The sequence below is a fragment of the Alligator sinensis genome, unplaced genomic scaffold (genome assembly GCF_000455745.1).
Source record: "Alligator sinensis unplaced genomic scaffold, ASM45574v1 scaffold354_1, whole genome shotgun sequence".
Lineage (NCBI taxonomy): Eukaryota > Metazoa > Chordata > Crocodylia > Alligatoridae > Alligator > Alligator sinensis.
This window is the reverse complement of record NW_005842200.1, coordinates 513875-531315: the sequence shown is the minus strand read 5'-3', so window position 1 is coordinate 531315 and position 17441 is coordinate 513875. Positions and strand designations below refer to the sequence as shown.

The following is a 17441-nucleotide window of genomic DNA, read 5'->3' as shown; positions in this document are numbered from 1 at the left end:
ACAATTTATGCCCTTTTGGGCAGAGAATTAGGGAATCGTGGCTGGCAGAGGGCCTGTCACTTCCCACTCCCCACTGTAGGTCACTTTGAAGTGTGCCTTTATGGGATTTGAGGGGGAAAACATACGTAAGGCATTCAGGACTCAACCAGGGAGAGTTTAAAGGTGACTAGCATGCCTTCAGAGGTGTCCTTGGGAACAGTTGGAGGGTTAGAACTGGAGAATGGATGCCAAAATACCTGTAGCACAAAAAAAAGGCAGAGAGGTTCTCTGGAGGCAAGTTGCTGCAGGCAAAGCTTAAATCTGATGCAGTACAAACCAAATGAAGAATATGAAAAAATGATGAACCCAGGATAAGGAACCATATGAAGAATAAGTTAAACAAGGATTAAGCAAGAGTACTGATGTGGGGGAAAAAGTGGGATTTTTAGATGTAAACAGAAAATGTTTTAAAAGTCATCAAAACAGAGTGATACTAGAGACAACTGACAAACCTAGTCATCTACAGTATATCCTCCTACCACTGTGGTAGATGTATAGCACATCATTCTAGTACATAGTGGGCATGCCTACATATGCTATTATTGCGCATGAATAAACTCTGGAGCTTACTGCTCCAGAGTTAATTGCTTCCAGGTACGCTGTGTGAATGTGCACCCAGGAGCAATTAACTCCAGAGCAATAAACTCCAGAGTTTATTCAAGCGCAGCATATAGAGCGGGACTGGAGCAGTCCCAGCTGGCGGGGACTCAGGGGTCAGCCTGCCAGTCTGAGGTTGTCTCCCCCAGCTCAGCGTGCTACGGACGGGCTGGCTGGGGCACAACGGTACTTCATTGTGGTGCTAGCCAGCAGACAGCCCCTGTACCAAAGCACCCTTGTGCCCCAGCCAGCCAGCCCCTCGGGTGTCAACATGTGCACTGCTGTGGATTAAATTAGTTTACTTCAGCGTAATAAAGGTGCACATGTAGATGCCGAGATGTTTACTGCACAGCTAATTGGTCAACTGCACACTAAACTCCTGTAGATGTGCCCAGTCTCATTCTAGATGAGCAGAGCCAAAGAATTCTTTCAGATTTTAGGTCTGCCTAGTATTTAAAGGACATTTTTTAGCTCTTACAGATATAATTGAATAACAAATAATTAAAAGCAACGTGGAACAAAAAGCCTTCTTCAAAAACTCATTAACATTAAAAGAAACTGAACAACTCCTGTTTGGAACCGTGGGTATGTTTCACTTACTGAAGCAAAACGATGTGACATCATCTATCATCAATTAATTTCATTGAACTTTTATGTTATACTTAACATTATTTTAATTATGAAAATGTTAATGGAATATAAAATTCCAATGAATCACCAGTATCATGACACACAATTATGACTGCCTTAACAAATATTTGATAGTATCAAAACTAACTTCTTGATATTATCAAATTGAAACTTGAAAGTCTACTTTTAAATTTTTTGCCACACAGAATTCAATTCAATTTGACTAGTTCACATCATATATTTCAATTTTTAACAAAACTGCACTTCTAACAATTTTGTTACCAGGTCCCCTACTCTCCTGGCAGTCCCTAGTGTTAATATGAGATGTGTAACATGGCCCGAAATGTCCATGTTGGCCTTCATCAGGAAGTGCATTAAGATGGAGGGAAAAGAAGATATTTTGTTTTCTTTCTGAAAATTTAATTTCCTTCTGAAATGTCTCTGCTGCTACTGCACTTCACTAGAATGCCGGCACTTCTGCCATACGTATGCCTGGCAAAATAAGTGAAGTCAGGGACTGCATCTCCCTCTGAATTGTACAGCACTGAGCAAAATGCCAGCACACAACACGTTATTAATAGTAGTAAGACCCACAACAGCTAAAGCTTGGTACTCGGTAATCAAGCAGTTATGTGGATTTTACCTGGCACACTACATAAAAAAAATTAACTTAAGGATTTCACATTCTGCAAGATGTTACAACCTTTCTAAATTGGCTGGAATGCTTGTTAATTTAACAGTAGGAGCAGAGTAAACTTATAAGAGCTCTCCTGCTGCTGATGTCACTCTCTTTGATTTCCACTGGAAACCCTTGGAGACGAGATCTGAGCAGAAGAGAAAGGAGGGGAAAGAAAAGACAAATGAGCTCAGGGCATGGAATACCCACGGAGGAGCAGGATGGAACATCAAGAAGATACAAGCGGGGATTGGGAGGAAAACCACCTCTGGGACTGGAAAAGGCACACAGCCAAATGCGCCATGGAGAACTAGGGAAACTGGAACGAGTGAGGAAGGTCAGGGAGTCGGTATTAAAATGTGAGGAAATGCAGCAGGAGGGAAAGTTCTGAAGAGCCATTTGGATCTGGGAAGGCAGTAAATAAGACTAGAGAGGAGATGCATCTAGAGCCAGAGCCTGCTTGAAAGAAACTGGTACCCTGTGTGAACTTGTATTTTGTTGTTGGCCCCACTCCCAGTGCCCTTCCCCCCTGCCCTAACTCAGTGGCACTGCTGCAGGCAGAAGCAGACAGGCAGGGGCATGGGGCGCAGTCCAGCGTAGAGGCAGAGCAGCATGGTACTGCCACTTGCACTGCTCGACCCGGCTCTTCTTGAGTGTGTGTGTGTGTGTGTGTGTGTGTGTGTGTGTACGTGCATGTAACACTGCCTGACCACAGTGCCCTGGGTGGTCACCTATGTCACCCACCCCTAAGGCCGTCTGAATTCTGTCTGGAGCTCAAGGAAGACCCTGCCCTGAAAGAAAGAGACAAGCAACAGGAAAGAAAATAGGAAGGAAGGAGACACTAACTGTTGGAACTGATCCATGGGTAGCAACAGACAAATCTTTCACAAGATAAGAGAAAACTAAAGATTAGCACAGGCTGTATACACCCTTAGAAACAGCAAGGAGCTTGAAGAACATTCACAAGTTGATTGAAAGCAGTGGATACCTGCAATCAGACAGCACCAAGCCACCGAACTAGTTGCAAAATGGAAAGAAGAGAAAATATTTATGCAGTGTTAAGAATATCTAAACTAGTATATTTTGCTGAAGACAAAGGTTTTGTTGAGCTGCTTAGCATAGGACTGGAGGACAGGGGAGAACAATAGCTCTAAGCCACCTTTCCCAAAGCCTGGGTCAGTTTATTTTAAGTTATCCCTCAGGAAACCTATTACTAACTGCAGTCACTTGAAGGTGCTTTAGCCACACTTCCTCCTATCCCAGCCAAATGCACTGTTGCTTTTCACCTTAGGTTTAGAACAATATAATGAATAGCAAAGAAGTTCTGAGTGCCATGCCTAAGCTGAGAATAAATGTCATTTACCCCATCCCTTTTACCAGACAGCTTCCCTGAATGCAACAGTCCCCCAAACACAACAGCCAGTCTTTCCTCAAAGTCCAGGCCAACGTAAACTTCCATCATGTCGTGAAAGCAAATTGAATAGTTCAGACCAGAAACAGGAGGGCACTCTACAGGCATACATCCTTGCAGTTAACACACACACCCTGGAAGAACCCTCCTGGGCCATCAAGTCTTGCAGACAACCGCACCACATAATCCCTTTCATGAACCGGTCTTATCAGTGGCCCGTTCTCTGTTGGATCTGGCATCAGTGTTTCTGCTGACTGTAACCATGGCAGTGGATCAGGATGCCAGCAGGTGGCGTACAGCCAACTGCACTGGCTTTCTGCCATGCTGGGATTCTCTGATGCCAAAGGAATCCCCACCCGTTCCACTAGGACAGTTTTACAGCTGCTTTATAGCCTGAGAAGGCCAAGGACCTAGTCTAATGATTTCAAATAATATCTCTGTTGAGGTTCCAGAACTGATGCTGTGTGTCTTCAGAACTATCTGGTGTACCTTTGAAATCAGTGCTTTTTTGAGGACTTGACTGTTGTCCCTACCATTAACTGCTTACATGTCAAGATTCTGCTAAGTGTCAAGAAATAAAGTTCTGTAAAGTCTTCTGCCTTTACAATTACAAGGGGTGGGGGGTTACAAAATGTTTAGGGCCTGTCAAGAACGTAGCTTTAAATATACTTTCAATTTGATGAACCTAAGTCCTAGTTATTCCTTCTGGTATAATTTATGCTCTTAAACATTGGTAAACAGTCAGTTAATGGGGCATTTTAAGTCTCTCTCAGCTAAATCAGCTTCATCTGGCAAACACCGTCACTTACAGGCACCCATACAGATCTGACATTCCATGGAGGGTTTTGCATCCCAGCTACATAAATGGCTTACACAGATTCATTCGAGGGCTAATAAAAGGTTTCACACACACGTTACTGATAATAGTTTGCAGGAGCATTTCAAAATAATTGAGGAAATATACTTGTTTTGCATATTTGGTTTAGCTCAAAATGTGCAATGGTAGAATAGAAACTGCTTGTATAGAAATGATGCAATATATATGTATCAGCAAAACAGCACCTCGCCTAAAAATGTAAAATGGTTAGAAAAATAGTTCTGAGGCATCTACACAAACAGCCATACTAAAATAGAATTCATCACTGAAATCAGTGGTGCAAAACTTTTGCGCTGTGGGGTGGATTGGCTGCCAGATCCCTCTGCAGGTTGGATCCACCAACTGATGGGCCAGATCCAGCTGTGGAGGGCTGCATAACCCAACTTTGATCCACCTTTCTGGGGCAGGGCAGAGCATCCCCAATCTGAAAGTGCATTTGGGGGGAGGGGGGGAAGCGGCACAAAGAGCAGCCCAGTCCTGCTCTCAATCCCAAGCCAGATGCACATGGCAGGGGTGGGGCAGCCCTGATCCGACTGCTTGGTGGGGGTGGGGAACAGACTAGCCCTGATCTGGAGGTGTGGGGTGGTGGGGGACCTAGTCCTGATCCTGCTGCATGGCAATGGCCCAGGCAAAGCTGAATCCAGCCATGTCTCATAGCTCTGTGGGCTAGAGGTTGAACACCCTGATTTAAATCATTAGTTAAAACAAGATGCATTTATAATTTAATATATACATCATCATTGAGTTACTTCCTTTTCCCAGTTCAGATTGCTCATGTTTGGTTTTATAACTATAAGGATGGTGGCTGTTTTGATCGCTATTCTATCTTAACATGATTTAAAATAACTACCTTAGCTTGGCTATTATCTTAACGTAGCTAAGTATTAATTTGTAGAGAGACATTAAAAAAATATTTTTCATGTGAAATGCATTTTTTATCAGATGATCTTTCCCCTGATTTCTTGATTTAGCAAGCTGTTAAGACTTTCAAGTTGTAATTATGGAAAAAAAAAATGAGACTAATGAAAACTTTATTAAAAAAATATTACCTTAACAAAAACTAAAATGCTGAAATATAAAACAGGCAGTTTATCTGCTGTATTGGAGTCATTAATAGCATGGACATTTAATATTAATATTTTGTAATCATCAACATATGAATTGTGGCAAAAAAAATTACAGGCCTAATGAATTCAAAAGTGCCTTGTTTGCCTATTGATATCTATAGCTGCATGCATGCAAATCAGACACTGTACAAGGAAAAATGGGAATAGAGAATAGAAATATTTTTTTCTGGCATAGTAGCCTTAAATTTCTCCATGAAAAGACGCTTCTTAAAATCTTTTTGCGTGTGATGTTTGGAATGATTTGTTCAATAGGAAAATGTGAAAAGAAATAAATTGTAGTGCTGAACCCTGTCAGGGCAATTGGTCTGATCATCAAAAACAAAATTTTGCTTTCAGTCTATATCATGGGACAGAAATCAGCAATTAAATCCTTATGGGGTAGAGCCCAGTCATGCAAATGGATCTGAACAGGAGAACTATTACACTCTCTTGGAGGCGTTTGCAAAATTGGGCCCAAATACTGATCTTCTAGTCATAACAGTCACAGTGGTTTTTCTCACTTAACTTCTGTGGTTTCAAAATACATGGCAGAACCTGTCGCCAGACAGCTGCCTAGAAAACTTCTGTTCTGTTGGAAATTCCAACATTTCAATATTTTTTTACACTCTGAATTCACAGGGGGAAAAATGAACTTAAAATTTACCACAGAATGTAATTCCACAGAAGTTTCATTGTCACAATATTTCATTTCAATATCAAAACATTTTTTAGCATAAAAAAGTAAATATAATCTACACGTAGGTAAAAACAAAACCTAACAACAAAGTCAAAAGAAAATGCTTTGGCATTATCAAAGCAGAAGGAGAGTCAAAATGATTCATTTCACAACCTTTTCCAAAAACCTAAATTATCAAACTTGCTGTTCCTGAAATTGGAACACTTTCGTTTCTAAATCTAAACTGCATATTGCAAAGCAATGACATCTGCCGTTAATTTTTCTTTCAACTGGCCTTCACCATAAACATAATTACACAGAGACTAAGATACAAACCTATGCTGCAAAACTCTTTAAAATTCAGGCCGTAACTGACAGAAGTTGGGGTTTAGGAAGGTAAGCAGGAAGTCAGATTTGCTAACAAAAAATCAGCAGCCAACAAAGTGAAAAGGATACCTCTTTGTTATTTCTGTTCTGAAGGCTGTCAAAATGGTCTTGTTCCTATCTACTTTTTCTTTAAAGGGAAACAGTGAACTCTAAACTTGTATTTTGTGGGTTGTATGTGACTATGTATTTACTTCTATAAAATACCATATGCATTTTTAAAGAATATTGATTTGGCAAAAAAAAATGCTGTGCTCTTCTGAGCTTTCACTCTCTATAGGTCTACACATTCAGTGAAGTCTGTCTTTTCAGTAGCAACCTTATTTCTATGTTGTGGATGGGTGAAAAGGCTTAGCCCACACTGTAATTATTTCAGTTAAGCAATTCTAATGAGACTTTAGAGTGAGGTAATTGCTTATAAATTGCATAAGCAACAGCATGGAATTAGTACTAATACATACTGAAGGGAATAGCCTGCCCTTTCAGTGTCAGAGCACATCTTCTCCATTAGCCAGCTGGACATTCCTAAGGCAGACAAGAATGTCTGCATGGAGGAGGATCAGATGTGAAAAGATGGCTGTTTACTGAATCAGTAGATCAGAAATGATTAATTTAATGAAATGTTTTACCCACAATTCTACTTGTGATGTAAGAAGTTGAAGTATGAGCCACTTGATTTTGAATACAACCTTTTTTGGAGATTGAATGGAAGCCATTAAAGTACATTCAGCAACTAATGAAATCACAATAGGCACATAATAATTACAAGTAACATGGGGAGAAATTACTGCTAGAATTAAAACACTGGGTTGTCTGTTATTCAAAAAGAATGCCAGTATGGTAAGGATGCCATCTGTACCCAGCAGACATACTTGTTTCAATAAGAAAACTTACTATGCCCCAAATCTGTTACACAAGAAGCATTCAAGTTAAAATTGCATTTGCTGTCATTGGAGAGGGATAACCACTCGCAGTCAACTTAAAGCTTTGCTTTGTTCTCGCAGTTAAAAGGACATTTTAAACTTGTGACAACAAGAATGCATTCCCTGCTGAATGAACAGCTTCTCATTCCACTGTGTCCTCACTTTTTCTACATCTTTCTGGCAGGACCTGAAAAGATATGCAATGAGGTGCCAATGCGCAATTAAATATTACAGGCATGCACTAATGTTCTGGGAATGTGCCAACTTTGAAAGCTCTGCCAACCTACAGATTACAGTAAGAATGCTTTAAAACTGGCAGCAATTTTGTTTCACCTGCTGCCTTTGTTAGGGATCAGCATTTCTAGCCGCATCTCCACTTCAGGACACAATGTGCAGGGAAGCAGCACCTGCTGCTCTCATGCTTCTGATGGCCATACACAAAGGCTGGAGTGTAGGTACAGGTGCTCCAGTTCCTCCCTCTGACTGGCTCAGCCAAACGTTCGCAGACATAAATGCAAAGTTATCTCAGAGCACAGATGTCTGGCTTTGCAGCCATTGCGTGACACCGGCACTTTGTTTTCTTTATCATGTGAACTGTCTTGAAAGCTATTTGTAGGCCCTGACCTTGGTAGCAGTTGTTGTTAGGTTTCATCCTAAAGGTATGAAAGAGTAAAAAAGAAGGGGCCAACTAGTTTTCATCATGCCCTTTGGAGTTCACAATACCTTGATTGAGACCCCCTACCACTTTTCTTCTTTAGGCCTACTATTTCTCCTTCCTCCAGTCTCATACATACTTTTTGCTACATTAATAATCACCAATGGCCCCCTTCTCTGAACTTCTGTATCTCCACTATTTCTGTGCTGAGGTGAAGTGTATTTTTAATGTATTTTCCAATTCATAAATAAGATTAAAAAAACCTTCATGAATTAATTAGAAAATAAGGGGTTTTCCGTTAAACAAAACTGCTGTATTTAAATTGTAAGTTTATTAACGTGCTGTGTGTATCACGCTGTATCTTAGTTTATTTATGAGATAAAACTGTCTGCAGGAAAACAGGTTTTGAACTCAGTGGTACCGCTGGTACCCAGTGGTACAAAATGTCATGACCCCTTCCTGTCAGTGTAATCTAGAATTCTGCAAGCCCTTTTGATAAGCTGCCTATTTATTATAAATGGACACGAACAACATGATGATTATAAGATCTGGAAACCAGTTCACCTTTTTCAAACTTTTAAAACATAGCAAAAAAAAAAAAGAAAAGAAAAATCACAGTTCATGCTTGTTCTCTAATCTTTCATCCTTGTGCTATTTCCTGTGTACTTTGCTGACCCCTGGGTCTTTCTGAACTTTCAGTAGTTTCTTTCCATAGGAATGATATTTTCACCTGTGACCCACACTTCTTTCATCACAATCTCTGCTCACGATCCCTCTCTGGGAAAGCTAGCTGTTTTATCCATCAGAACCTGCATGCATGTTCTCTACTTTCTGGCAAAAGACGCATTTCACAGAATTCTTCCCATTAAAAGACTGAACAGACAACCTTGGGCACTAGAGTAAATTTAGGACAGTGACTTAGTATTTACTATAGCTCCAACGTGACGCTAATGAGCAACAGGAGAGAGAACTCTAGTTTTTTAATGCAAAACTATAAAACCTTGTTTGCCTGAGTTATCACTCTCTGGATGAAAGTATACTGCTGGCTCGTAATTATTTTTATTAAAGTATAAAATATAGATTCAGAATCATCAATCTAAGATTGTTTTTCAGATTAAAGGTAGGTAGGCGTCAGACCAACAAAGACAGTATAGGAATGAAAATTGTTGTTTGTGTTATGTAGGCGTCAGACCGATAAAGACAGTATAGGCATGAAAATTGTTGTTTCTGTTAGCAGTACTGTTTTTAAAATTAGAGTCCAAATCATGACAATATGTAGATTAAGTGAAGGAGAAATCATAAAACTTGATATTTTTTGTACTCACTCAAAAAAAGTGGTCCATCCAGTCTCATCACTTTTAGTTGCCAGAAGTCCACTGTTGCCATGGTAAGTAAATAAAACAAGCTCCAGTCCTTGGGCAGTCATACTTTTCAAACATCCATTGGTGCCTATAGTTAACCAGATTACTTGGTTATCAGGAGATACCACTCTCACTGGCATCCGGTTGGGATCCCTTCTTATACGAAGAGTATTCCCATTGCTATCTGTCACTGCAGTAATATCATTATCATTACTGTAGCTGAAGTTGTACAGATAGTCTCCAGTGACTAAGCTCACTGTGTACTGGTGCGTACCATTTACATCAAAGATATAGAGCTCTTGATCAGTTGGAGAAGCAACTTCATAAAAGTTCACTGAATTCAGCAAAGGTTTGTTTTTTGACACAGCTCGTATCCGAATGTTTCCAAGATCAGCAATATACAACGTGCCATCTGGAGACACAGCTAGGGAGGAAGGGGCATTCAGTTTGGCATCTTTAGCGTAGCCATCACCGTTTTGGTAACAGTCACAGTTGACATCGTTTTTGCAATCACACTCTGAAGGTATTCCAGCAACCAGAGAGATCTCTCCATCAGTTGTCACTTGTCTTATCCTGTTGATCTTTTTTTCATCAGTTTCTGTAATGTAAAGTACTCCATTGTAGGATACTGCAATAGCTGTTGCTGATTCTAAAGTGGTCTGTACAGCATGCTTTCCCACAGAGTACTCCACTCCAGGAACTTGGCAATGCATCGGCCTCCCAGCAGCAATACGGACCTGACGGTTTTCAGTAATTTGCAAAACTACATTGTTATCTAAAACATAAATGGAGTTATCCATTGGATTGATTGCTAGATCTGTGGGCCACTCCAGACGTACCTTAACAAAGAAAAGGGTTTCATTAGGTCAGTTAACTTGGGTTCAGTGAAACTGGCTTGCTCAACTAAATTTAACATGTGTTTAGATAATACTTTAAGGGTGTTTCTAATTTGACAGATCAGACTAGACACATCTTTTGAAAATTAATATTGCAAAATACACCTTTTTGGGGGGGGTCAAAGTATAGATCTTACAAAAACATGCACTGGATTTATAGGCAAGAAAGACAGTTAAAAAGTATGGGCAACTCCAAGAAATACATATCAAGGGAATACATACTTATTCTGTATATGCCTATCTATAATCAGATAATAAGAAATAAACAGTCTCCAAATTTAGTTTCCAAATTGTGAAGTCCTGTATTGGGATCATACTTTCAGTCACAGTAAAGTTCCTTCGTATAAGTACAAGCCCCCTGGGACTAATAAAGAAGGTTCTTAGTAGGCATGTGTGAAATGGGCCGTATTCAATTTGGATTTGGCTCAAATGATTTGATTAGTTGATTCGGATCACTCTCCCCAGTTCAATTTGGCTGAATCCGAATCTGAAGATTCGATGCTGATTCGGAGAATCAGTGATTCAGGCATAGACACAGCTTTAAGTGTTTTTTTTCTACATACCTTGAGGTTCCAGGCGCAGCTCATGAACACTGAGATGTTGGGGCAGATGAAGCGTCCCACAGGAGCGTGGGGGGCCCCCCCTGCATCCTCGGCAGCGAACCCCAAAGTGGATTGGAAGCATTTCTAGTCCACTTCCGGGCCACGCAAGGGGCCCCCCCCATACCTCCTCCGGCTTGGCGATTGACCATGGGGGGACCCCAGGTGCTCCCTCAGATCCAGGAGGCACCAGCTGCTGAGCTGAGGGAGCATGGGGGAAGGCCCTTGTGCACTCCCTGGCGGACCCGGAAGTGGACCAGAACTGCTTCTGGTCCACTTCTGGGTCTGCTGCTGAGTGCACTGGGGAGCCCCCCATGCTCCTGTGGACCGCTCCATCCACCCCAGCATCTCAGCATTCACGAGCCGCCTGGGACCTTGAGGTATGTAGAAAAAACATTTAAAGCTATGTCTATGTCTGAATCATCGAATCTCTCTGAATCTGTCCAAATCTATTTGGAGAGTTTCAATTTGAATTGGAGAGATTAAAGGGTCTCCTGATTCAAATCTGATTCAGAAATGTGGCCACTGAAACAGGCTGAATCTCCACCCCGTTGAATCAGCAACTGAAGCTTTGCACAGTCCTAGTTCTTAGTGCTCCAGTGTCCTAGCATTCACACTAATAGACTAAGGACTTTAATGGCTCAGTTGTTTTAAAAATATCAGCATGCCAATAGTGTTCTAATATATTTGCTACTCCACTGGTATTTTATTACTGTACTTAATATTTCTTGCTGATAATTATATTGTTCTGTTCCATAATTAACTTCGTGCACAGACAAAACTGAATACAGCAGTATTTATTGGCTAGTAGAATACACTGAAATTTATGCCACTGGAATAAAGTTTCTTATTTAAGAATGTGTTAAACATATAAATATCCAGTTATGTTCCACCTGATTTTATTGTAAGTAGCAACCAAGCTTTGCAAGGGAATCTAATCTGAATCCCCACTTCCAAAGTAGCAGCATTTTAAAAATACCTGGCTGATGTGCATGCTAGTATCACACGTTAGAGGCCGTGCTGAGGTTAGATCATTGGAGCCAAGCAAAGTTGATATTATTCCATTTTGATCTACTTTTCTGATCATGGTCCCATCAACGAAGTAGATTAATCCATTCTTGTCAATTGCTATTCCTTTAGTCAAGAGAAACAAATCTTAGTTTTATTGCACTAGCAGTTTATTTGTCATCTTTACTAGCTAGCAGCAAAATGTTAGTGAATGGGTTTTTGCAAATTAAAGATGGTAAACAGGTCTTAGAAAGTATGTGATATAACCATTTATAAACATACACAACATAATGAACTAAAATTTACTGTACAAGCTACACTCACTGACTACATATATGGTTCTACAAATAGTAAAATGAGAGGTGCCTGGTATTTTAGTTTACCCGAAAAACAGACTAATTGGGCATGCTCCATTATCATTTTTAAATCTTTGGCTATAATTGATTAAATACACATTTTTATGATAGTTTGAAAAATGGTGCACAACACTGAATGCCAGACAGTTGTGGTGAAATCAACGTTGGCCATTTTCAGCTTCATTTTCTTTGACCCATCTACAAAAACAAGATGAAAAGCAGCTTCACAGAAGCACAGTTGTGAGTAAAGAGTGAAGCCCACTGTTACATAGACTTAGGCACCAACCCTGTATTTTCTTTTCTTATCATGAATTGATAACTTCCTTTACCTTTGGGACTCATGAGAGTTGCCTCCACAGCTTTGCCACCATCACCGCATCTTGCCTCATCAAATGGAAGGCACTGCTCTCCAGTTCCTGCTACTATATCAGCATTTTTTGTTAGATCTTTTGCACCAGTGAGTGACTTTGGCCGATAAATTCTGCGTGTATTTGTGTCAGAAACATACAAATCTCCTGTGACTGGGTCGGTTGCAAGGTAGTATCTGTGAGCTGGGTTGCTGCTGTAAAATGAGATCACATATTTAAACATAAAGGAGATCTCGGAGTTAAACACAGAGAAATAAATTACACATAAGACAGTTTCAGATTACAGAAGGATTGCAACATACTGGACCTAAAAAGAATAAAAGCAGTTCCCAATTTCAATTACAAATGGCTCCTCTCTCTGAACTGGACAAAAACAAAGCACTGGATTCTTAAAACTCTCAGCCATTTGGATCATGATTTTGATCCAAGATTTTGCAGCATAGCCAAGTCTCTGGTTTATATTTAGTCACTGTTATCTTTATATACTTTTTATTACAATTTATATAGGGCTGCTGGGGTACATGGTTTATATTGTTCATAAACAGATAAGACAGGATTCATATTATTACTTCATAAGCCAGAGATAAGACATCTTTCACAGTACTGGGTTAATCCATTACTCTCTAAGGCATGATATGCATGATTTAACACATTAGGGAACGTCATCTTTGTCATCACAGCCCTGAGTGCAATTCTTCTTTTCTTCTCAATACAGAGTCAGATTTCAAATTACTATATGTTTTGGCACAAAACCACTACCTCTTCCAGCATATACTTCATTACAGTGAAATCATATATTGCTAACCAGGAACATATACTTTGCTGTTCTTGTGGTACCACATCATTGAGAATTACTGTCTTTTCTGCCCTGCTGGTGGGAATAAAAAAACACTCTGGAGAGTACCCCTCTTGGTTGATATATCATGATGTAGAAACTTAACCTGCTTCAGTTTGGATTCTTGACCTGATTTACAGCAGTAAGAACTAAAATGAGGTCATTCAAGTACAGAAGGCAATTTCTGATCGCCTCGTAATGGACTGAGTCTGTGCCAGAAAAGTCGGTTCTATTTCTGATGTTTGCAAATGCACCGCTAAAACATATCTACCAATCTTGGAGATATCTAAAGATCTGTTCACAGAATGTAATGCCTCACATTTTGTAAATAAATAACTGTGCTAATGTAACACATTTTATGTACTGCCACTTGCAAAAGCAAGAGAGACCCATGTGAACAAGTTGTGAACAAATTATGTCTTTTAGCGGGGACAGCTTTTTATAGCTATCTGCTTTAAAATATAGACTACTGTGCAACATACATAATATTGTCTTTGGATGTAAGAGTTTACACATCTTGGCTCAGAGGAAAAATCAAATGAATAGGCAAATGACATTAAAATGTGCAGTACTTAACACCTTTCGTAGTAGCCTCCATTTCAGAATTGAACTTTATACAGCACAGCTAAGAGAATTACGTAGATGTTTACATTAAATGTGTGTTAATTTCATAAAGCACCAAATTAACTGCTGAAAGAGACTTGCGAGACTTTTTTAACTTACACGGAGCAGATTTTTATACCAACGTTATTTGATATGCAAAGTATTTATCACTGTTTGACATGTGAATTAAATTGTACTGATTTACGTAATTACTTTGGCTGTTAAGAAATATCTTTACATTTGGAATACGTTGAATAACACAAAATACATCTGAAGTGATTATTTAGTGTGTTTGTAAATGATGGAGTAAAGCAGGGGTGGGCAATTATTTTGGGCAGAGGGCCATTTACTGAGTTTTGGCAAGCCATCGAGGGCCACATGATAGGTAGCCAGGGGCAGATAAATATTAATTTTCTATATTTTTTAGGGGTCCTGTGGGCCAGGTAGAATGGCTTGGCAGGCTACATCTGGCCCATGGCCCGAATTTTGCCCACCCCTGGAGTAGAGAATCCTTAAATTAATAATTGAATATACATACAACATAATATTTTCTGTTTTAAGCAGGAAAAAGCTATTCTTATATAAAGCTATCCTTTATAAATGAGAAAGATGTTTCTAACTTTGAAACAACAAATTCTAACTATAACAATGATTTGGTATATTTCTTCTTAGCCAAGCTAACAAGTACATTAATTAATACAATATTAAATGGATGCTAATCTGAAGGTGCTTTTTATTCTTGAGAAAATAGTCAGCTGTGGAGTTAGTTCAGTTAGGTTATGCTGTGAGAGCTGTTAAAAGAAAATGTCTAAAGGCAGAATATTTTTGAGACATACCTGATTTGCATTTAGTATTTATTTGTAATAGAAATCTCAAAAGTTGAATTATTGGGGCTTAATTTTGCCATAGGAACACCAATGGTTAGTTCACAAGAGCAAGGCACAATTCAAGGATTTACGTAATATATGAAAAAGTTTACAATTAGTAACCAGGCTACAGGGATTTGCATGCTATATGGAGCAGCTGAAAGCAGTAGAAACCGAAGTACATGGTCCCCTGGGGACACTGATTGGCTACTTAGATCATTTTATTTCATTGTAATTTACAATAATAGTAAGGTCCTAACTTAGACCAGCAAAACCAGAAAAGAAAATCTAAATTCAATTACTTCCTAACCTATTCAGCATAGCCCAAATCATGGTAGGAGGCTCTGAAGAGCGTGCAATCATGCACCATGGGCTGCTATATATAGCCTCAGTATGAATTACTGTGGCTTAACTTCTACTTGCTTTACTTTACAAAGTTATAATAAAAATATTTTTTTAAATTATATTTTAAACAGCAGACTGAAGCCTAGCCATTGCCTCTTCACTGCAGCCTCCTCACTATCCTGACTTTGTCGCCCTTCCCTGTTCTTTCAGTCTATATAAAATCAGAATGAAGTGTTAGGTGTTGCTACCAATGTTGTCAACAATTATGTTGCTAAAATTATCTTCCTCCTCCTGCCTCTTACCATGCTCTCTCTCTTTTAATTGCTCCAGCTGGCTGCTTCTTATTGCCTTCATCTACAGGATCTGCAATATTTTATGAAATACTATCCCTACTTCAGCCCTTCTTTATTTTACTTCTTCAACTGATTTTATGCCATCTAAGCTGCATGTGCCTCAAAGCCCCTTTTGTATTCTTTTACTCTTTCCTCTATGCCCCATGTATTTGGAGTATCTCCTTGTTCACCAAATGACCTTTCTGTTTAAAATAATTGCTTCTTCCATGAACCCTATCAGCATTAATCAACTATAGGCAACAGCATGTATAAGACATCAGTTCAGCTTTAAGTTTTGATCACTGTCAGATCCTCAGTGTATCACAGCATGAACCTGATCTGCATTGTCAAGCCACTGATATTTAGCTCAGGCTGTGTCTGCCTCTTTTTTAGACCCGAGGAAGGGCAATTGATGCCCAAAAGCTTGTCCAGTGGCTCCCCCAACTATAGAGTTGATCCAATAAAAGATATCCAATTTGTGTGTATTCTCTTTGCTTCAGAGTTCAGCGCTGACACATTACAAAATGACCTGTCAAAGGATGCCATTCTTATTTCTTAGTTTAAATAGAAAGCTTCCTCAGAATCTGAACATTTTATAAATGAAACTAGGTATGCTGCCTTACCACCACTTCAAAGCAAACACATCTCAAAAGAGTCTACCACTTCACTGTTTCTACTGCGAAAAGTCCCTCCAGTTTCTGTAGCATTGACAGCAATCTGCATTCATACTTCACAATCTGAACACTGACTTTGGATTAAGAGCTCCCCTTTCCATACCCATCGGTAAAGAGGCAAATCTTAATTCTAGACCAAGTCATGTCAGCGTGCATGGGAGCTAGGAAACTTCCTAGATAGTAACTCCACAGTCATGATTGCCATGGCCTCTTTGGTCCCATACATGACTTTCTATGTAAGGGGTAAAGCGCATGGTGGCCTAGGAACACAGCTCTTCAACATGTGGAAGGTCCACATTGGCAGTCAAGGTCTCTGTAATCCTACTGTATTCCCTTGTGTATTAACTGTGTGAGTTCCACTGCTTGGAGAGTGCATGTGTATGCACATGCACGCATATGTAGGCACATGCACTTGCATAAACAAAGAGCATGAAAATGCATCCCCCTCAACTGGCCAGCCCGGTTTCTGAAATGTCACCATTGAGAATTTAACCAGTTACACAAGTAGTAGTGGAGAATTCTGCAGCTAAATCATATGGAAATATACCTCATTAGACAAGAATGCTTCATCCCCTAAAATATTTAGCAGTATGCAAACATTTGGTAAGGCTTCAGAAGAGTAATTCATTCTTTTGTGGTACTGACCATAGTTATACTGTTAAAACTATAAAGTAATGCAAGACAGGGATCTTAGATAAAGCAGCATTCTAACCAAATGGGCAGTGCTTGAAATAAATTTAATAGATGTAATAGATTAGGGCTGGAAGGGACCTTGCAAGTTCATTGGGTCCAGCCCCCTGCCCAAGGGGGCAGGAAGTCAGCTGGGGTCAAATGATCCCAGCAAGATAGGCATCCAAATGTTTCTTGAAAGTGTCCAGAGTAGGTGCTTGGCACTACTTCTGGGGGGGCGTCTATTCCAGGCTCTGGGGACACGGGCAGTAAAAAAGTTTTTTCTTATACCCAGCCTAAAACGGTCTTCCCAGAGTTTGTGACCGTTAGACCTTGTCTTCCCTTGGGGTGCCCTGATGAACAGATGTTCTCCCAGCTCCTGCTGCACACCCTTTATATACTTACAGGCTGGTAACAATGATCCATCTAAAATATGCAACAGGAGAACACCACACAACCCTCATCATTAGCACTATAAACATTGTGAATGTTATATTTAGTCGTGAATTTTTTTGCTGACTATATGAAACAACAAATGTGAAACACGACTTTTTA

At 39.8% G+C, this 17441-nt stretch overlaps 1 protein-coding gene across 9 annotated transcripts in view; it reads right to left on the bottom strand.

The window, feature by feature from the left end:
* The window catches only part of TENM3 (teneurin transmembrane protein 3), a 540570-nt gene that overhangs the window by 29285 nt on the left and 493844 nt on the right, over positions 1–17441 (bottom strand). For all 9 annotated transcript variants that reach the window (XM_025207579.1, XM_025207580.1, XM_014521286.2 and 6 more), the window contains 3 exons: positions 12524–12756; positions 11810–11964; positions 9300–10174 (listed from right to left, as the gene is read on the bottom strand). In XM_025207579.1, coding sequence (XP_025063364.1) covers positions 9300–10174; positions 11810–11964; positions 12524–12756 — 1263 coding nt within the window. The remainder of the gene's footprint in view (positions 1–9299; positions 10175–11809; positions 11965–12523; positions 12757–17441) is intronic.